Source organism: Camelus ferus, chromosome 16 (genome assembly GCF_009834535.1).
Source record: "Camelus ferus isolate YT-003-E chromosome 16, BCGSAC_Cfer_1.0, whole genome shotgun sequence".
NCBI classification, from domain to species: domain Eukaryota; kingdom Metazoa; phylum Chordata; class Mammalia; order Artiodactyla; family Camelidae; genus Camelus; species Camelus ferus.
In genome coordinates this window covers 5746182-5768138 of record NC_045711.1, presented here as the reverse complement: position 1 = coordinate 5768138, position 21957 = coordinate 5746182, and the positions used below count along the sequence as shown (strand labels likewise).

Genomic DNA, 21957 nt, shown 5'->3' with positions numbered 1-21957 from the left:
AGATATCAAATTAAAAAAAGGATATAAAACATTTGGCTAGCCATTATATCTTGTTTTATAGAAAAGAATAAAAATGGAAGAGCATTTACAAGTCAGGTATCTTGAGGACACTAAGGGTAAGCCTTGTTGAAGTGCAGATAATTTATTGATTTATGCTTATTTGATATCTTGTTATCATAAAATTGAGACTGGCTGACTTGAGCAAAGCTTTCTTATGAGATTCTATTTTTTTAAAAGTATGGTTTGCTGATACATAGCCTTTAGCCATGAGACTATCATGTTCATTTGCTTGTCTAGGAAGATTATATTTTTCTTTACAAATTTAGAGTTTGAATTTTCCCATCAAATGTAACATTAATTGTGTTATCACCATTAATGAATCGATCTTTTCTGATCTTATTAAAACCATCTTGGTTGTTTGAATAATTTTTTATATTTTCTTAATGTTGGAGAAATCAATATTTTCCTTTCATTATTCAGTACAAGTAAACATGAAGGGTAATTTGTAGCAGAAATGCTGCAAAACACAACACAGAATCTTGAAATTTTCCTCCTCACAAATAATCTAACTCTATTAGCCTGAGACACAGATGGGTTCATTGAGAGTGACCCTCACTTTTCTTGCTCTCCCTATCAGCAGGGTTGTGATGAAGATAAAAGGGGATGACAGATGTAAAAGCTATAGTACACTGCTTTATTTTGAATGAAAGGCATGCAGTGAGTGTGCCAGGAATGGCCACATGGTTGATGGGTTCCGGGGTAGCCAGTCTCCAAGATGGTCCCCAGTGAGCCTCGCCTTCCAGTACTCATGCCTTTGTGTAGTTCCTCCTCATTCTGAATCAGGGCTTGCCCTCTGTGACCATTAAAATATAGCAGAAATGATGATATGTGATTTCTGAGGCTAGGTCATAATGACATTGTAACTTTCACCTTGGTCTTTTGGATTGCTCAGTCTGGGGGAAGCCAGCTGTCATGTGGGGGGGGAGACCCATGTGGAAAAGAGCTGAGATCCCTAGTCAACATCCAACACCAATCTGCCAGCCATGTGAGTGAGTCAGCACGGAAAGGCATCAGACTGCAGCCCCCTGAAAGGCCCTGAACCACAACTTCCCAGCTGAGCCACTGCCAGATTCCCAACACACAAAACTGTTAGAGATAATAAACAGTTGTTTTAAGTCACTAAGGTTTGGAGGTGATATCTCATGCATCAGTAGATTATATAGGATTCATTTCTCTAGTATATATTCTCATTAACCAAGCACAGAGCCCAATATATAAAACAGAATAGTAACTTATACTGATATACTTTGAGACACACAACTGTTGAGCTGACTGTAAAGCCAGGTCATTCTCTCCCTATACACAAACTTTAAGAGGAACAGAAGTTGCTTGGTGAACATGGACTTGGATCAGAAAGTCAGCATGATGATCCGCAAGAGGGCAACACTTGCCACACCTGAGCACTAGGTGGACCCTTGTGCATCTACTCACAATGCTTTCACTGGGCATCCCCAGTGTCTGGTCCCTAAAGCTTCACTTTCCTGTGCTTCACACTCATCTTTCCTTTCTGTTAAACAGTTTTTCTTCCAGTGAGTTACAATAAAATTAATTAAGTTTATGGTTATTTAATTATAATGACATTCTGGTCCTGCCTCTCATAGATTTCACTTCTAAGTATTCCCAAAGTCTTTCTATTCTCCAAAATGAAAACGGCTTTACAGAGAATTATAAAAGTTGAAATCCCCTGGAAGGACCACTTTACTATTTTAATAAGCATCTTTCCAGATGTGTCTCAATGCATTTACCACATGTAGACGTTCACTATAAATATATATAAATGGGGTCCTATTATACCTACTAGCATTATTCCATAATATGTTATGGACACTTTTCTGTGTCAATAAATCTATAGTTATGACAATTTCTAATTAGTCCACTTATGGTTGTTCAATAATTTTTTTAAAATTTACTGTAGTAAGATACACACAGCATAACACTTACCATCTTAACCATTTTTAAGTGTATAGTTCAGTGATATTAAGTATACTCACATTGTTGTAAAATCATCACCATTATCCATCCCCATAACTCTTTTCATCTTGTAAGTTTACCACTTTGACCACTTTAAAATGTACAGCGCATTGGCATTGAGTACATTACCAATGTTGTGCAACCATCACCACCATCCACTACCAGAGCTTCTTCATCATCCCAAACAAAACCTCTGTACACACTAAACAATAACTCCCCATTCTACTCACCCCTAGCCACTAACAGCCACCATTATACTTTTTGTCTTAATGACTTTGATTACTCTAAGTACCTCATGTAGGTGGAATCACACAGTATTTTCTTTTTGTGAATGGCTTATTTCACTTACCACAATATCCTCAAGGTTCATTCACGTCATAGCATATTGCAGAATTTCTTTTCTTTTTAAAGCTGAATAATATTCCATCGTATGTATACACCATATGTAGCTTATCCATTCATCTGCTGATGGCATCTGGGTTGCTCCCACGTTTTAGCTATAATGTTGCTATGAACATGGGTGTACAAATATCTCTTGAAGACTCTACTTTCAGTTTGGGGCTATATACTCAGAAGTGGAATTGCTGGGTCACATGGTAATTTTATTTTTTACTTTTTGAGGAACCGCCACACTGTTTTCCATAGGACTGAATACTCCCATCAACAGTGCACAAGGGTTCCAACTTCTCCACATCCTCACCAACACTTGCCTTCTGCTTCTTGACAGTAGCCATCTTAATGAGTCTGAGATGGTATCGCACCATTGTTTTCATTTGTATTTCCCTGATGATTAGTGATGGAGTGTCTTTTCATCCGCTTGTTAGCCATTTATTTATCTTCTTTGGAGAAATGTCTAGTCAAGTCCTTTGCCTAATTTTGAATTGGATTTTTTGTTGCTGTTGTTGAGTTTTAGGAGTTTGCTATATATTCTGTATATTATTCCCTGACCAGATACATGATTTGCAAATATCTCTCCCATTCTATGGGTTGCCTCTTTTCTTTGTAGACAGTGAAATTTTGAATTTTCATTAAGTCCAGCATGTCTATTTTTTCTTTTGTTGCCTGTGCCTTTGGTGCTGCATCCAAGAAATCATTGCTAAATCCAATGTAATAGAGCTTTTTATCCTATATTTTTATATAAAAGTTTTATTGTTTTCAGCTTTGCATTTAGGTCTTTGATCTACTTCAAGTTAATTTTTGTATATGGTGTTATACAAGGGTCCAATGTCATTTTTTTCCAGTTTTCCCAACATCATTTGTTGAAAAGACTGTCCTTCCCCCATGGTCTCGGCACACTTGTCAAAAATTATTTGACCATATATATGAGAGTTTGTTTCTGGAAAAAATTCCAGTTTTGTTCTTCTTTTGCAAGATGGTTTTGGCTTCTCAGGACCCACTGAGATTTTATATAAATTATAGGACTGGGGTTTTGACAGGGATTGCACTAATCTGTAGATCTCTTTGGGTGGTACTGACATGTTAACAATATTCTGTCTTCCATTACATGAACATGGGATGTGTTTCCATTTATTTGTCTTCTTTAATTTCTTTCAGCAATGTTTTGTAGTTTTATAGTATAAGTGTTTCACGGCGCACTGCTTTGTCTGCAGCCCTGTGGTCAGAAGGAGCAATCAGTGATCAGAGTGCAGATCCCTGGTATTTTTGCCCACACTGCCTAGCATAAACTGTGTGCAAGCTGCTCCAGGAACATGTGCACAGCTGCCTGCCACACAGCTGGGGGTGAGGGATGGGTAGCTGCTACTGTACTGAGAGCTAAAACTGACCAAACCTAAATGCAATTACCATCCAAGCCCTCCCCTAGAAGTTACAAGCCTTCAAGAGTCTCAGAATCATTACATCAGACAAGTTCTGCCAATACAACTGTTGTCTAGGTGGGGAGACAGATCTGTGGTGCTTCCTGCTGGCCCATCTTCCCAGAATCCTCTCTGTTTCATAAATTTTAAAACCAGTACTTTATGGCTGGACATTTAGGTTACTTCCAATTTTTCCATATTATAAACAATGTTGCAGTAAAAATCCTTTATGTAAATACATCTTTGTGTGCAGCCCAATTGTTTCCTTAGGACAGCAGTCCTCAGTCCCAGCTGCACATTAGAATCACCTGGAGAGCTTTTACAGCCCCTGATCCACCCTAGACCAAAAAAATCAGATAATTTGGTGGTGGGGCCTGAGCATAGCACCTTTTAAAAACTCCTCCAGTAGTTCTGGTGTGCAGACAGAGTGGAAAACCAACTGCTTTAGGAGGAAGTCTTCTATGTCCTCTCTATTCATAGTGTGGTAGATGAACCCAGAGCACCAGCAGCACCTGGGAGCTGACTGAAAATGCAGAAGCCTGGGCCCCACCCCAGACCTCCTAAGTCAGAATCTATTTTAAAAAAATCTCCAGGTGATTCATATGCACAATGAAATCTGTTATGAACAACTGGTCTAAATGGAATTTATGGGTCAACAAATACTAACACTTAAAATACGTACTGACAAATATCCCTCTAGAATAGTGGTGCCAGTTTCTACCTCTAACACAGCAAACGAAGATTTCTGCTTCCCCACACTCTCACCAGCCTTGAGCATTATCCGTGTTTTCCCTCTTTAGGATCTATTAAGTCCAAAACAGTATCTTGTTTTAATTTGCATTTCTTTGATTACCAATGAAACGGAACATCTTTTAATATACTAATTGGCCATTTGTATTGCTTCTTTTGTGAACTGTTCTTTGACCATATTCCTTTTAAGGCGTATGTCTTTTCCTCACTGGTTATTAGAACACTTTGTATACATTAGGGACATAAACCTTGTGTTTATCTAACAGACTGCAATTATTTCCACCCAGTCTGTTGACTCTGTCCTTGTTCAGGGATTTGTAGTAAAGCAGTTCTACATTTTTATATATTAAAATCCATCCATCTCTTCTCACTTTGAAGTTATAGCTTAGAAAAGCTTTCTCTACTCCAAGATTATAAAACACCCACCTACATTTTCTTACCTTTTATGTATTTATTTTTTAATTTTTGATTCATCTTTTTTTTTTCTGGTACAAGGACTCAGCTTTTGTATTTTTCCAACTATCCCAACACCATTTGTTAAATAATCTAATTTGACATATGTTACCTCATATTCTAAATTCCCAAACTTTATATGCCTTGGTATCACCATTTTTAGACTATTATGTTCTATAAATCTTTCCAGTCCCAAGCCAACACCACACTGTTAATCATTGCAGCTTTATACTCTGCCTGAACAGCGAGGCAGCCAGGTGGCGAGAAGTAGCATGCTGGCAGGGAGAGCAGCATGTGCCGTGATGTGTCTAGAAGAGCTGAGACAAGCTCAGTATTCCTAAAACCCATGAGCAGAGATCTGAGCAGGATAATGAAATGATGACTTCTGGATCATCAAAAAGACCATTGTGGAGAAAAAAAATTAAACAGGAGCAAGAATATCAAAGAAATTCTTTAAAAAGGTAAATCAGTTTCACCCTACTCTCTGCCCCTTTGCTTAGCACCGCCCACTGGATTCCACTTTTTAGCTTTCTATCACCCTCCCCACAACTTAACTTTGTTCAAACACACTGGCCTTTTGCTGCTGCAGCATGGTGCTTCCCATGGGGCCTTTGCACTTGCTTTTCTCTTTGCTAGAATGCTCATCCCCCAGAGTCACAAAAACTGGCTCCTTTTCTTCATTCCAGTCGAAGCTAAAGGTCACTTCTTCAGAGCAGCCTTCCCTTGAATATCCTGTTTAATGTTAAGCGCCCCCCACTCCGTGCAATCATTATCACTTTAACTGATTTTTCTCCACAACGCTTACCACTACTAATATTATCTCTTCATTTGACGACTGGAGACTCAAGGAGAGTAGGATTTCTGCTTTGTTCACTATTTCACCAGCACTGGAGGTGCTGCCTGGCACAGGGGAGTCTTTCAAAAAATATTTGTTGAATGTGAGACTGGATGCAAGAGGCCACTCAAGGAGGCTGTTACAATGGCCCAAGTGAGAGCTACTAGAGGTTGGATGAGGGTAGCGGCAGCAGAGATAACAGAGAAGTGGGTCTAAGGGACATATGTTTTGGAGGTTGAAACAAGTCTTAGTGATTGATATTTTGATATGAGGAATAAAGAAGTAAGAGGAGTCAAGGATGGCTCCTGGGTTTCTGGTATGAGTGGCTCAGTGGATAGCAATACCATCAGTTGAAAAGGGAATTCTGGAGATGGAGGAGGTTTGTGATTAAGACCATGGGTTCAGTTTTGGGTTATTATTGTTGAAGCTCAAGGTCCACTAGAAGGCAAACTTCTGCCATCTTGGTTCTACCCAGTTTGTGCTATCCTCAAATTGTGTCATTCCTTCAATGTTTGTGCCCTGACCCCTTCCCTCCTGTCTCATTATCAGTAAGACACATGAAAGAAACCCTAGTGGAGACACTGAAAATATGGGTAGATATGTGAGCTCAGAGAAGTCTGGTCCTAGACCACAATACAAATCTGGAAGCTGTCAGCATGCAGAGGCTAAGTGAAGCAATGCGGTGGGGGTGTGTGTGCAAATTCTCTTAAGAGAAAAGCCTGGAGTAAGAAAAGGTAGAGGCGGAGCCCCAAAGGAGGTTGAAATGGAGTAGCCAGAGAGACGGAAGGGAAACCAGACTGTCACATCAGGGAGCCCAGGGAATAGTCTGAGAGAGCAAACTGGGTCATGAGGCAGGAAGAGTGTCCCTGGGATTTAGGAACATGGAAGTCATCAGTAACCTCAGGACTGCTAGGGAATGGAAGGAGCAGAATTCAGATTATAGTGGGGTGAAGAGTGACTGGAGGTGAGGCACTAAAGACAGCAGGTGTAGACAACTCTTCTAAGAACTCCAACCACAGTGCGAGGAAAGAGGCGGAGCAGTGGCCGGAAAGGGACGCGGGATCCAGGGGATACTTTTAAAGATGGGAAAAATTCCAGTGTGTCAAGTGATCCAAAGAAGCTAATAAGGAAGGGGCTGAAGCTACTGACAAGGGAGAGGGTAACCTGAGGGTAACTCTGAACAGACAGAAGATGAGGCTGGCCTTGGACAGGAAGAGAGACACCTCCTTCAGTGTCACAGGGAGGAAAGCAGAGAGAGGGCCACCCCTAGTTTAGGGTGGACTGCTGTACCCGCAGCTGTTCTAGTCACAGAGACAGATGCCGTCTTGCTAGTAGTTTTGGTGGTGGGAAGCCAAGCCAGTTCCCATCTGATGGCTTCTATTTTCTCTGCAAAGTTGGAGTTACATCATCTGTTGAAAGCTGGTAAGAAACTAAGAATAAAAGTTTGAACTAAGAGCTGCTGAGGGTAGGAAAAGCAGCATGCTTTATATACCAAGTATATAAAGTACCTGGCACAGAATAGGTGCTCCATAACCCATGTTTATTGTTATTTATTAGAATATATTATAATGTTTATTATTATTACTGTTAACATCGGCCAATATTACAGTCACTGACCAGAGAGAAGAGTCTACTCTGTAGACAAAAGGATTACAAAGCACATCCGTGCAAGTTTGTGTAGAACCTGCAGCCTTGACTCATATCATATCATGATATCATAACTCGCCATTTATCATGACATGTCTGCCATTAGTTCTTACATTTTTAGATATGTTGGTTTTGTCTCACCAAATGAAGGTTTTGACAGAAGGAGTGCATGTTAGTAAGTCTCGGTACCCCTCCAAGCTTCTTGCACGTGGAATTATTTGTAACCTGTCATAGTTTTCCTCTGGACAATGGCAAGCAACTGTTTCCTTGCTTTACAATGGTCAGATAAACTGGTAACTTCCTGTTTTATTTGTGCAGGGTAAGATTCGGGGGAGCTAAGAACTACATGAATATGACTTCCACAACAGGAACTATTCAGTTTTCACAAACAGAAGACCAACTACTTACTTACTGATAAAATGTCAGCTGGCTAGCACCGCACAAGAGGCTAAATTAGAGAAAATGTAGGGATCTTCCTTACCACAGTTTCATTCTTCTGAGACACTAAGGATGTGGGATGCACAAACTGAAATATTCAGAGATGATGTTTGTTGACCTTAAAGAGTTCAAAATATCTTGGGCTTTTAATCCTACCAGTACCGTCCTCATGTAAGCCCATCGTAGCTGGAACGGAATATGGCAATCCCAGCAAAGAGGGCAGTATTTCTGTTATAAAACATGGATTACTGGTGCCTGTTGATATGATGGGGGTAGCAGTAGCTGACTACTTGTCAAACTGTGTAACAGAAATTGAAACCTCTTTGAGTGGTGGTTTCTCTCCCAATAACCATAACACAGAAATGTATCTTACAGCTGAAACATAACTGGTATTAAAAGGAAACATTTTATTATATAACAAGAGTGAAAGTTTTTTAAATCTATGTCAAAAAAACTGAACGCCATTCTGGGCACAGTGAGACAGGTTTACAATCGAAACGACCTTTTACTTTTCAGAAGTCTGACTGAAAACAAATGGCTCAAAGTGCTGCAAACAAACTAGTCATTCTGCCTCCTGTGGCAGCTGAACAGAGCGTGCGCTACAGAAGCCCTACGGACGAGGGAAGCAGAGAGCTCCCGAGCAGGACGCTCAGACTCAGGCCAGGAGTCCACCTGTGGTCCACTTCCCGTCAGTCGGACAGGTCACTCTGATCCAACACGATTATCCTGAACAAAAAAAGGCAGTTTTGAGTTGGTGTATAGTTTTTTAAGGACACAAATAACAACCTCATTCTATTCTAATGAATTCGAGGGAAAGAAATTTTGATCTTTATAATCAAGAGAGATTATGATAAACAAGCGTATCGTGGAAACGCAAAATGACTGCAAAGCAACAGACAGCAGCATCTTCCATGGCCCTCCGTCTAAAACCGTCCTTGTGCCGACTACCAGTTACTTACTCAAAGTTGGCGTTAACTTCACCTTACATTTTAATTAACTATAAGTATTAGCATTTAAAAAGTTGAGCGACTTTGAATTCAAGTCTTAGTCACTAATGTTTATTTAGATACTGGTAAAAGTTTGAAGTCTGCTCATGTTGTCTATGAACAGTGAACTTTGACTTACAAACATCTGGTGTCTTATTACCTGGATGGTTCAGACCAACCCAGACGCTTCCAAAAACAGGGTTTTTTTAGTTCCTCTTGATGAAATATAGGAGGAAAAAAAAACAACTTGATTACTTTCTGGGTCAAAGGTCCAATATTCAGAAGTCACCATATTACTCTCTAGGGTGGACTGTTTTACCTCCAACAATAGTTTTCTTCTACAAAGATAGAATCTTTCTAAAAACACAGTGACTGGGCTCCCACTTCTAACATCCTGCAGCGCCCTGTCATAGCAACAGACACTAATGATGCTAATCTCACAAAGTCCCTGAATTATGTTCTCAGTAAATTCAGTACTAGCTAAATGCTCACATGCTCTGGGTTCTGTGCCAGTCAGGGTCCTGGAGGAAACAGAAATACACCCTCAGGCCTTTTAATGAAGTGACTACTTACAGAGGTGTAGTCAGAGTTAAGGGAGCAAACGGGGGATAGCAAGGCATCATTACTAGAAGCAATGGGAAGCCAGTATCATCCCGAAGTCTGAAGGGACTAGGGGGGCAGAGGTGGGGCAGGACAGTTACTGGAACCCAGTGAGAGCTAGAACTGGGAAGGATGGCCTTTCCTGTAGAAGCCGTGTCTGTGGAGGGGCCCCACTTCTATGCAGAGACAAGGTGCTGAGGGAGGCAGGCAGGGCAAGTAATACCCCAACTGCTCTCCTGCCCTCTGATCTTCTGCTGGGGCCTCCCACTGGCCAACAGGAAGCCAGCTGGCCAGGAAGCCTAGAAGATGCAGTTCTCAAGGGTCAGCATGCTGGGGGTACAAAGCAGGGCAGAAAAAGGAGAATGGGAATGGACTGGGGGAGGGATGACACGGATACCAGATGATCTGAAAGAGTTAACGTTTCTAACTTCCTGAGTAGGAGGAACTTAAATATGGGAGGGCATCATTTGTGAACGGTGCCTTAAAGCTCTATCAAAATCGTTCTGAAATTAAGGTTAATTTATACCTTTCACATTACTTATAGACTCCCCTTAAATTCCACTATTTATGATTTCTTATTGGATTCTGAAGTCTCTGTGTGAGCTAAATTTAGAGCTCTTTTGAAGACACGTTAGAAGCAAAACATCTTTGCAGACAATATACAAGATAGGGGTGATGAGACTAGCTGAAGGCTTGCTTTAGGAATAGAATTGGATGTTGTTACTATTCTGTGATGAAGATATAATTGGCAATTAACAGAAAACCTGGGCTGAACTACAGGGGAAAAGTGTAGGAGGATTATGTATAGCATCTGGAAAACATTTCTAAACAACTCTGATGCTCAGTGAAGCCCAAGGACTCCAAGCTACATTGTCAGTGATCATTCATTCATACCTTCTTCAGAAGTCCCTAAAAAGCTCTCTGATGTCCTTCTCACTGGCTTGATGCTTTCTTCCCCTTTTCTCTTTTTTTCGCCAACTTCTTGATCCGTGGTATTTGTCTCCCTTCAACGACAATGATTTTGGTCATTAAACCATTTGTACAACAGCACCGCTCGTCACTAACACAATCACAGGCTCTAGAGCTGGAGGAGGCCTTCAGGTTACCTCCTCCCTCTGTCCAAATGCCCTGCACCAGACAGTCATCCAGTGCACACCTGGTGGGAGGAGCTGCTGCTAAAGTAAGTGTAAAGGCGGCTGTTTTGTCTATCAGATCGCTATGGCTATTAGAAAGACTGTGCTTTACTGAATAAAAACCTCTCGCTCTGCAGCTTCTAGTCACAAGCTCTGCCCTTTGGGGCAGAAGAGAGTAAGCTGACTCTCTGCACTTTACAGTATTTCAGGTATTTGGGGCAGCTATCAAATTCTCTACTCCATCTGCTCTTCTGAGCCTCCCCAGCTCCTTCAGCTGTTCTCATATGACAAGGTTTCCAGACTTCTGACTGTCCTGTGGCCACCCTCTTCTGTTTGTAACTGTCCCTTTTAAAATGTGACACTCCAAAAGGAGCCCCACGATGAGTCCTAGGAGTCCTCTAACCGTTAACCTCGATCTGGACAGTTCATTTCAGTCTGCTCAGCATTAGTGCTGCACTGACCATCTTGGCAACTGCATCAAACTGAGGTCTCACGGGGTCGCTGTCCATGCCTTCTTCAACAATTTCCTGAATTCTTACTATGTCTCAAAATGCATGCTAAATGCTGGGCATATAAAAATAAGACATACTTCCTATCTTCAATGAAATTACAGTGAGTAGGAGCTTCTGATCAAAAAATTGTCTACTAGGTTAGAACTCTCACATTCTATACTTCTGGATTTAAATGCTCACCTTTTTTAGAGAAATCTAACATTTCCACCTGTCAAGACCATTTTGAATCCATAGTCTATCACCCATCACATTAGCATTCATCCTTAGATTTGTGTTACTGAAAACTTTGATAAGCATGCCTTTTCTGATTTAACTCAAATGACCAATGAAAATGTTGAAGGTGATAGAGCCAAGATACAGCGCTCTTAAGAGGCCTCTCTCTATACTGATATCAATCTGCTAATCAGTATCTTGAGCACTGTGGGTGGTTGGAGGAAGAGGGGCAGACAGGCATCAGGGCTGGCTTATCTACAGCAATGTAATGCCATCACCAAACATTCATTCTCCAAGGAGTCGATGTACTACTTCCTAAGAAACTAAAGTCTGGTCTCCCTTCCTGAAAAAGAAGAAAATGACCCCCGATGGAGAATAACCACCTTGCCGAGCCCGTGGGGAGATCCTGCAGCTCCGTGATGTCCTCAGGTGGCTGCAGCCATCTCTCCAGGTCCTCATCCAGAGTAGAGTGAGCTCTGTCCAAGGGTAAGTGCAGAGAACTAAGACAGCAGTCACTTCCCCCTCCCTTGATAAGGAGGCACAGCACTCTAGAGTGGGAAGGGACCTCCAAACTTGCACCTTCACTATACGTATGAGAAAACGAGAGGTCGGTGAGACTGTACCTGGAGTTGTAGATGTCACTCAGATCTGATTTAAATGTGCGCCAAACCCCTCCTTTTAGCCTCTTGACAAAAAGCCTCAGCACCCACGATATCACTGCCTCCTAAAGTCTGATGCTAGACTCTGTCTCAATTCTAAGGCATTACATCAGCTTCCACCTGAGGCTGCAACTGTCCACTCATTCCCATAGTTTTTCAGATTAAAAACTGCCTCTGAGGCTACAGAATGCAGAGAATGTGTCTTCAGAAGGCCTGAAAAGTTCCAACCATCTGAAAAAATATCTTCTGCTCTGGCGTGGTGCCAAGGACTGAGATGACTGAGCATTTGTGTCCAGCACAGCCAGCCCTCTGGAAAATGAAGAGACAAGGATAATACCAGCTAACTTTTATTTATTATTTTATTTTATATATTTATTTTTTAAAAATTGGGGGGTAATTACGTTTATTTCTTTTAATGGAGGTCCTGGGGATTGAACCCAGGACCTTGTGCATGCTAGGCACACACACTACCACTGAGCTATACCCTCCCCCCAACAGTAGCTAACTTTTGATCATGTCCAAAACACTTTATATTCACCCCCCCCCCAAAAGAACACCTCTCCCCATTTCCTCTCAGGTCCTAGGGCGCTAGTCTCCTCACTTCCTAGACCTTTCCTCCCAGGTCTCTCTCTTCTCCTTCCTTGTGGAGAATAAATTAGCTCTTGAAGAGTGTGATGGAAACTGAATTCACTACCCAAAAGTTACTCATAACACTCCCCTCCCTACCCTCCTCTTCTATAGCAGCTGAAAGCTAAAAACTCAACTTCCAGGCTCCCTGGCAACCGAGGTGGCCATGTACCACATTTGGCCAACGAGACAGAAGCAGACATCTGCTGAGAAGGGCTTCTAGGAAAGTTTTTGCTTTCCAGAAAAAAAAGGCACAGAGTCAGCTAGACTATTCCTGTGCCCCACCCTCTTATTTCTGCCTGGTGTGTGGACAGCAGCCACCTTGTCCAGGAGGTGATAGGCCTGAAAGCAAAGGCCAACATGCTATGGTTGGCAGAGCACGAAGATCAAAAGAGCCTAAGTCCCTCGTGGCATCACTGAGTGGCTGCACTGGCTACACCCTGCCAGCCTGTGGGCTTCTTGTCGTGTGAGACAGCTCATTTAAACAAGATGACGGGGTTTTCAAACATCTGCAGCTGTAAGCATGCTGCAGGGCTTCCCCAAGGATCTGCTGGGCCAGGTTAGGACGAGGCAAGTGGTACAAATGCAGATTCAGATCCTCTTTCTTTAAAATTTAAATATTTTGTTTATCATGGATTCTTTTTTTTTTTTTTTTTGCATTAGTACTGATCTTTTAAAATAGTACTTATCTTGACTTCTGAGTTTTTTGGTGCCTCCTTCAGTTTTGTGCCCAAGGAGCGTGTCTCACTCACCTCCCCCCAGTCCTGGCCCTGAATGAGTTAGGACAAAGCAGGAGATGTTAGGAGGTAAAGGAGGTGAGCTGAAGTGGTTTACCTTGCAGCACAGGTCAAAGGAGAGCTCCAAGTCAGGAACAGAATTGGGTTTCTTGAGGCAAACTTGTTTTTTCAGACTGAACTGTCTGGATGGCTGCTCCTGTTTTCCCTTATTTGGCTAGAAAGGTCTAAAAACTGTCTTCCAAGGCCTTTAACTAAAGCGTTTTGAAAGAAACCGAAACCTATATTTGCCTCACAAAAATGAAGTAAAAACAAACAAAACCCAACAACTTGACAAGAAAAAAAATCCTATTTAAAAATGGACCAAGGACTTGGATATTTCTCCAAAGTTATACAAACAGCCATCAAGCATATGAAAAGATGCTCAGCATCACTAATCATTAGGGAAATGCAAATCAAAACTGCAATGAGATGTCACCTCACACCCATCAGGATGGCTACTATCAAGAAAACAGAAAATAGCAAGTATTGGCAAGGAGCTGTTCATGGGAATGTAAAATGGTGCAGCTGCTGTGGAAAACAGGATGGTATTTCTTCAAAAAAAAAATTTAGATTTACCACATGATCTAACAATACCATTTCTGGGTATAAATCCAAAAGAATTAAAAGCAGGTGTCTCGAAGAGATTTGTACACTCACATTCATGGCAGCATTATTCACTAATAGCCAAAAGGTAGAAGCATCCTAGTATCCAACAACAGATGAATGGATCAACAAAATGTCACACACACACACACACAATGGAATTCAGCCTTAAGAAGAAAGGAAATTCTGACACATGCGACATGGATGAACCTGAGGACATTATGCTGACTGAAATAAGCCAGTCACAAAGTAATGAACACTGTATGACTTCCCTTATATGAGGTATCAAGAGTGGTCAAACTCAGAGTAACAGAGAGCAGAGCTGTGGTTGCTAGGGACCGAGGGAGGGCGAAAATGGGTGTTGCTGTTTAATGGGTATAGAGTTTCAGTTTTGCAAGATGAAAAAGTTCTGGAGATCGGCTGCACAACAGTGTGAGTGTACTTAACACCACCCAACTGCACACTGACGAACTTTTAGGTTATGTGTATTTCATCACAATTAGAAAAAAAAAACTTTTAGGAATAGGGGCTATAGGGATAGAATGGAAAAACATCACTTTTTCCTTATTAGTTTTTAGTATCAGAAGAAAAACTAATAAAAACTAATACTACAGTTTTTTAAACCCTTTTAAAAAATCCAGTTTTTTCTGTTACCTCTCTGTGTCCTCTTCTAGATCCTCAGTTTCTTTGGTCCAGAGCATACTGCTGTTTTCTTTTTTACTGTTAGTTTCTTGTTCTTCTAAATAGCTTTGATCTAAAAACAATTGGAAGACTTTACTAGAACAAACAAAAAAAATTAAGAAAACCTGCTTTAAAATGAAGTGCAAAAAAATTAAGGTTAATTAGTGGACCCTGAAGTCTGCAATACACGAATCCCCCTCTTCCCAGAAGAGCAGGGGGGCAGATGGCATTCCGCAGGGTGCCTGTGTCCACAGCAGCTGCTTCTGGGGTCTTGGGAGTTCTTTGCCAGGTGAAGCTGCAGGAAACCTGGCCTGTGCCAAGGCTCAAGAGAGAGAGAGGAGGCAGAGGAAAGAAAGGGCACATAAAAGAGGAGGCAAGAGATCCTGAAAACAAACTGTAGAGATTTATGTTGGGGGACCACCCTGTTCCCACTTGTTAGATGTTTCCAGATGGGAGCCCCAGGGAAGGAATTTGGGCGGGGAAGGGTGGTATCCTTTAATGTATGCCAGGCATTTTACATATGTGATCTCATTTCATACCACCAGTAGTCCTATGAAGGGAAGGAGACTCATATTTGTTAACTACCTACAATGTACCAGGCACTGTGCATGGGCATCATTAGGTAGGAATTATCATCCCCATTTTACAGATTGGGACAACTGAGGCTCAGAGACATTAAACAGCTTGACATACCAAAGTAAGTAATAGAGTCAGAATTGAGGTGAAGTTATGCCTGACCTCAAGATCCACATTCCCCCAAATGTACCACCGTGCTGCCAAGGACAGTTACAGCAAACCCTGATGAAAAAGATCTAGAGATTTGGCTTACCACATGCAGTGATGTCCAGATGACTTGCTGTGTTCTCATCCACCACTGTGGATGAGGCCTCTTGCCACTTTAACTGCTCTGTCACAACATAAAGCAGAAAGCAACTTATTTCTTCACATGTTACACCATTCTCGAGGGCAGCAGTTCTCAAAGAGTGGACCTCAGACCAGCAGCCTCAGTATAACCTGAGAACTTGTTACCTATGCAGATTCTCAGGCCTCATCTCAGACTTACTGAATCTGAAACTCTGGAAGTGGGGGTGTTTTAACAAGCCCTCCAGGTGATTCTGTTGACTGATGAAGTTTGGGAACCACTGCTTTAGGGCATCTTATCTCATATAACACTAAAAATAAAAATGATAGGTAAAAATAATAAAAAAAAATAGGTAAAAATAAAAATGATAGGTAATAAATGATAATAGGTAACACTTGCACAGCCCTAAGTGGCAGGTACTATTTCTAATTTGCATAAATTGATTCAGGATTAATATTCACAATTAATCTTCACAACCCTATGAGACTGATCACATTATCGTTGTTTCTGTTTAACAGATGAGGAAACTAAGGTAAAGAAAGGTTAAGGAACTTGCCTAGAATCACAGCTATTAAGAGGTGGAACTGGGATTTGGATTCAGGCAGTCTAGGTCTAAGGTTTATGCTCTTAATCTCTATTTCATATACTTTCTCAAAAAGTTGGCAACATCAGAGTAGTCCAAATTTTCCCCTATCTCTAGTGGCCTAAATGTCACATTTTTCACCTGGTCTATGGAAAGACAGAAGGCAAAGAATACAATTTCCAGTTCCTAGAGAATTGATCGCTAGACCAGGACAAGCATCTACTAAACTCAGTACACTGTTTTGCATGTGCTGGATGCTCTGTTTCCTCAAAGTGCTCCCGGAGCACAGCAGAGTCAGCTGGGAGGCAGCACAGACAGGAAGCCTGGGCTCACAGGCATGACCCTGTTGTGTGCAGGCACAGGTCTCGCCCTTCCAGCAGGTCAGGAAGCAAGCCCTACCTGTCAGCTCCTGGGCATCAAACGGCCTCATAAGATCATTTAATATAATTTGAAATTTAGTAGTCCCTTGCTGATCTTAAAAAATCATCTATATCTTATGGTTCTAAAGGACCCTCCTCCCCTTTAGGCCCTGGTCAGAAGCCTAGCCTAGAGCTTTGGATGGGTGCCCTTCCAAAGAGCGTGAGTCAGCTACAGGTCCCTCCCAGAGCTCTCCGGAGAGGAAACAACAGAGTGGTGATAAACAATAATCGGGTGGGCGCACCCATTATTAGGAGAAACTACTCAGGTGCCCTCTGCCCTTTGTCTTTCCAGAAAATTACTGACTCATCTCAAAGTACATGCATCACCTCGAAGCCTGGCCCAGATAATTCCCTCAAGTGCACTCAGAGAGGGTCTCTGCAGAGCATGCTGCAGTACAGCAGAGCTGTGACGCCGGAGCCCAGGTGAAGGCCTGGTGACAGCTGCTGAAATGGGGGGGTCCACGCAGTGACTGCAGAGACAGGAGAGCAGGATCCAGAGAAGAAGGCTCACTAAGGTTAAAGTGCAAAGGCGCCTGCAAGTACTGTGCTAAGCCACAGCCAGGAAACAGATAGCTCTGAGCATCTGCTGAGCAGGACATGAGCGGGCAGCGTCTGATCTCACAAGCAGCAGTTCTGTTACTGTATTAAGGAGAGAAACTGAACAGGAGGGATTTGCAAGGGCTCCCTAGGGGCTCCAGAGGAGGAAAGCTGGTGTGGGGGTGGAGCCCTAAGAGCCTGACCTCACAACCCTGTGCCCTGTACAGCCCTGTGGCACTGGGGGAGGAGGGTGATGAGGCAGGAAGGGCCTATGACTACAGAAAAAGAAGGAAACCAAGGAAGGTTCTGGCAACTCTGACTGGCTCCACCCAAGTTCATAAGGCTAACAACTGGGGCTGGGGGCTGGGTAGCCTAGACGGTATCTGTTCGTCAAGTCAGACCTCTGGCCTCTGGTTCATCAAGGTAAGGCCTCTGGCACCTCTCCCTTCCTGATGAGACACAAAACCTCAGACACCCTGCAAACCAGGAGATGCCCCTCAGGAAATTCCCTAGCAGCCTCATAGCAAGAACTGGACGATCAAAGGTCTGATGAGATGCATCCTCTGAGAGCGCGGGGCTGGTCGGCCAGGCTGTCAAGAAGAGAGCAGCCAGTCCTCCCTGGGGAAGAAAACCATGTGCCCCCAGTGTTTCTATCACCACGTACCATTTACTTTCAGCATCAGCTCAGCTGGGTGGAGGCAGCTCATCAGCTGCAACTAAAATTGAACAGGCATCCCTCAGTCTGCCTAAAATGGAAAACTCTGGTCTCACTGGGTCTTGTGCCACTGACTTCCCTGCCCTCAGGAAAGGGATTCATCCACAATGCCAACACCTTAATCTCCCGCTAATGGCAAATCAGAAAGCACAGGGCGTTTTGGCCCAAATTGCCAGACTTCAGTATGGCTTACGTATGGCTAATCTGGTTCAAAAAGGACATAAGAATTCCTTTGATAAAAGAAGTTCATCATAATAAATATCTTGAATGTTATTTCCTCTTAGAATCATTACTGGACATTTTAAAGTAACAAAATGACAACAGACAAAGGCCCGCTATCCTGGCCAGGCTTCGGTAGTAATCTGAAGCTCATTTCAGTGGGAAACTGCCCCTTCCTGAATTTTGTACATTTGATCAGATCTTTGTAGGGCCTTCTCTACTGGTGCTCACACCTGAGACAAAGAGACCATTATGTGGTCAACGTGAACCACAACCAGCCAGGCGGGCCAGAGTACATTCTGTGTTGAACATCCCTTACCAACTTCATCAAGCAGCTCCTGAGATGGTGGTGGTAGCTCATCAATGTTATGTTGAGAGATGGCTTCTACTAGTTCTAAAAAAGATAAAGGGGAAAGTGATTAACGCCTCCCTCGACCTGAACTAGATTTTCTGGGTTTCCACATGGATTTGACTTAGGATTTCTCAATGACGAAACAAGCTAAGACAGGGAGAAAGCCTCTTTGCATTAACAGTCCTAGTTGAGACCTCATACATGAGTAGCTTTTCTCTCCCTTTTACTCCAAACCCTTTCTTTCATCATGTTTTGCCCCAGTACCACCTGGTCTGTGCCCGTCCCCAAGGATATTTGGGGTAGGTGAGGTACAAATTCTTTCTAAGAGGCTGGGGGTTCAATCTGGAGCAAAGCTGCTGAAGCTCTGGACTTGTCAAATGAACAAAACACAAAGTAAGAGGCCTTTCTCTATAAATGTTCAGGCCAGGGGATATAGGAGACCACACTTTGGGCCTTCACCTAAGGGCTCAATTACAACATTAAACAAAACTTCGCAGTGTAGTTCGTAAAACGCCTATCCCCCTGAGGGAAATTCTAAGAATTGTACCAAAGACACAAGATGATAAGATTAATGGAGCAAATGCCTCAAGAGCAGTTAACACTCTCATACCCTTTGATTTGGAAGTTGTCTTCTAAAACTCTATTCCAAGAAAAGGATCAGACATTCAATTACAGATTTTTGTACAAAGAGCAAAAATTGGAAAACGACATAAATCTTCCACGTAAGGGCATGGTTAAACAACACATGTAGAATGGACTATTATGCAGCCATCACATATATTTATGAATACTTTTTACTGACAAGTAGGAAATCCTAAAATACATCATCAAAGAAAAAAAGCAGGCCAGAGCTGACACACCATATGATCTCAACTATGCTAAAAATACATACATATTTTTGTATATTTCTAAAAATATAAAAAAAGATATGCACCAAAATTGTACAAGAGGTTAAAAAAATGGTGGTAGAATGGTGGTTTTTAAGCTCTTCTTTATTCTCTAGGTTTTCTATAATAAGTATGTTTTACTTTTATAATCGGGGAAAACAGCATTTTTGTTTGAATCCACTATAGCGTCAAAGATGAGATGAAGGCGTCCTTAAATTATGATCTTGTGCTTTAATATTAAACACAGGGTACCTTTCGGCAGGCTCCTTTTCTGAGTAGCAGGGGATGATATGTCAGGCGCCTTAGCGATGCTAGAGGAACCAGCCCCAGGGAATGCAGGCAATCTTCTCTACAAGATATAAACATGGTAACTGACACATGTATTGAGCTAAAAAAGACCCACGAAGCGCAATCATTTGTGTATCACTGAAGGAAGAAGTCACTTGTTTTGTTGATCAAATCATACTCATTCAAATGTTACCTCCTTCTTGGAAGCCTTCCCACCCCTCCCTCCCCAGCACTCAGTGCTAACCTCTGTGTAACATCACGCCAGTCTTTCTCACTAGCTGGTGAACTCCTATGGGGCGGGGACTTTCTTATTCACATTTGGATGCCTAGAAGAGGGCTGGCAAAGTGCCTGTCACTTGGAACCTGCCCCATTAACAGTTTGTTGAAGGAGAGCATAAAATTCTTTCCTTCCCTACTTCAGAGTGAGACCTTTTGTAAGTCAAGTGCCCAAAGAAGATGACAGTCGATTTTTCCCTGAAGGCCAAAGCAAGTAATCAATCTGCCTACAGAATGGTCAGTCAACAGGCTTTTAATGAGCAGTACCAAGTAAGGATCTGGTAGTTTTCTTGTAGAGATTACATATATGAAATATGAGGGAGAGAGAAGGGAAAAAAAAAAAAACAAATAAACAGCAGGGGGAGGGGGAGGAGGCAAGGAGAAGGTAGGATCCTATTAAGTGTTTCTACTGCAGACTATTGGTTCAGAAGTTCAGAGAAGATAGAGATCAATGAAAACCCTCAGAGAACTAACCAGAGGATGCTTCAAGGGGGACAGAGAACTCAAGCCTCCTCTTAACAGGTAAGATATGGTTAGGTAGAAAGAATAATGCAAGGGGGCGGGGGCTAGGGTAGGGTATAGCTCAAATGGTAGACATATGCTTAGCATATGCGCACGAGGTCCTGGGTTCAATCCCCAGTACCTCCATTGAAAAAGTAAATAAAAAATAAACCTAATTACCTACCCCCTGCCAAAAAAAAATAATAATGCAGATGGAAGTACCATCATAAGCAATGGCAGAGGCTGGCTCTTTACAGGACTCACCAAACATCTCTGGGGGTTAATCAAAAGGGTGAGGGGCATAGAAACTGAGGATTCAGGATCCATTCTACGATACAAACTCAGAGAGGAGGCCCAGGGAAGCCTGGCGAGGATTCAGCTTACTTCTTCCTTTCTTTGTAAAATGTATCTGGAGAAACCTTGGCCTTTTGGATCACTGAGGCCTCTGGACTCATACTCATTCCGTGAGTGTGCAACAGAGTTGGTATACTTACGAGATTAGTGAGTCTTGAAGGGGGAGTTGCAGAGGAAGTAAGAAGGGAATCTAGGCGCTTTGCTCTCTCTCGGACAGTTACAAATTTATCAGACAAAGTTTGAATAAATTCTTGACGGTTCCAGCATGAGGTAGACCCTGTTTTAACCTGAAATGTGATACTTTCCAGGCAGTCTTTATATTGACTAACAGCTGAAGAAACTGACCCTGCTGTAGAAACAAGGACAGTTAGTGTTTGAATCCTTTACATTATTTAAAAACAACAACAAGAAAAAAAACCCCATAAAACTCTGTACCTGTAACAGGATGTTCCAAATTGCTAATAACTGAAATAATCATTGATCTGAGACACAGCTCCTCAAGGCATAAACTTGGCCATCAGAATAAAGGGAGAGTATTTGAACCACAAATGCTCCAGAAATAAGGATACTGGAGAGCAGGTATTTGATGCTGGCCACATGCACTTGCAGGACTCAGAACTTTGTATGTTTAAGTACAAGGTATTGTCTTAAGTTACAAACTCTAGATAATCCCATTTAAGCACTAATTCAACAGTGCTTAGAGGACAAAGTAGGCTCTTTATTTGCATGTCTCCACTGCTAGGGTAAAAAAAAAATCTCCTTATAGCTGCATATAAACCACCACCACCACCACTACCTGGTCTCACATGGGATTATCCCCTTCAGCTCCGGCCCTAAAGAAACCTCTCTGCACTGTGAGAAAACACATTAGGAGGTCTGTTCCCACAGTCTGGCTTCCCACAGCCAATGAAGCAGGGGCTGTCAGTTCCTCTCCCAGAACATCTCTCCTCCCTGCGGGTGATTACCTGGGCTGAGCGGCGTGCTGACGCTAGTAGGCGCATGGTTTATTTTGGGTGTTTTGCATGAGACTTCCTTAAAAGAACCGTCTTGTTCATAGGAGATACTAGACAGGTCCTGAATATCTGTCAATGATCTAAAGAATCAAGAGCACACAGTAGTTGAGGGATGTTTAAAAAAATTAAACACTATATTCCTAAGAGGTACTTTTTAAGGATGCTCTTGACAAAAATCTTTATTTGGCAAGAG

The 21957-nt window shown here is 42.2% G+C and overlaps 1 protein-coding gene across 1 annotated transcript in view; it reads right to left on the bottom strand.

The window, feature by feature from the left end:
• Nucleotides 1-8355: 8355 nt before the first annotated feature.
• TEX14 (testis expressed 14, intercellular bridge forming factor) overlaps nucleotides 8356-21957 on the bottom strand; it is a 93509-nt gene continuing 79907 nt past the window's right edge. Inside the window, exons 23-32 of the mRNA XM_032498396.1 lie at nucleotides 21717-21844; nucleotides 20892-21100; nucleotides 19585-19681; nucleotides 18413-18487; nucleotides 15588-15665; nucleotides 14732-14831; nucleotides 11796-11888; nucleotides 10449-10558; nucleotides 9115-9178; nucleotides 8356-8694 (exon numbers count right to left, since the gene is read on the bottom strand). Coding sequence (XP_032354287.1) covers nucleotides 8658-8694; nucleotides 9115-9178; nucleotides 10449-10558; nucleotides 11796-11888; nucleotides 14732-14831; nucleotides 15588-15665; nucleotides 18413-18487; nucleotides 19585-19681; nucleotides 20892-21100; nucleotides 21717-21844 — 991 coding nt within the window. The 3' untranslated portion in view covers nucleotides 8356-8657. The remainder of the gene's footprint in view (nucleotides 8695-9114; nucleotides 9179-10448; nucleotides 10559-11795; nucleotides 11889-14731; nucleotides 14832-15587; nucleotides 15666-18412; nucleotides 18488-19584; nucleotides 19682-20891; nucleotides 21101-21716; nucleotides 21845-21957) is intronic.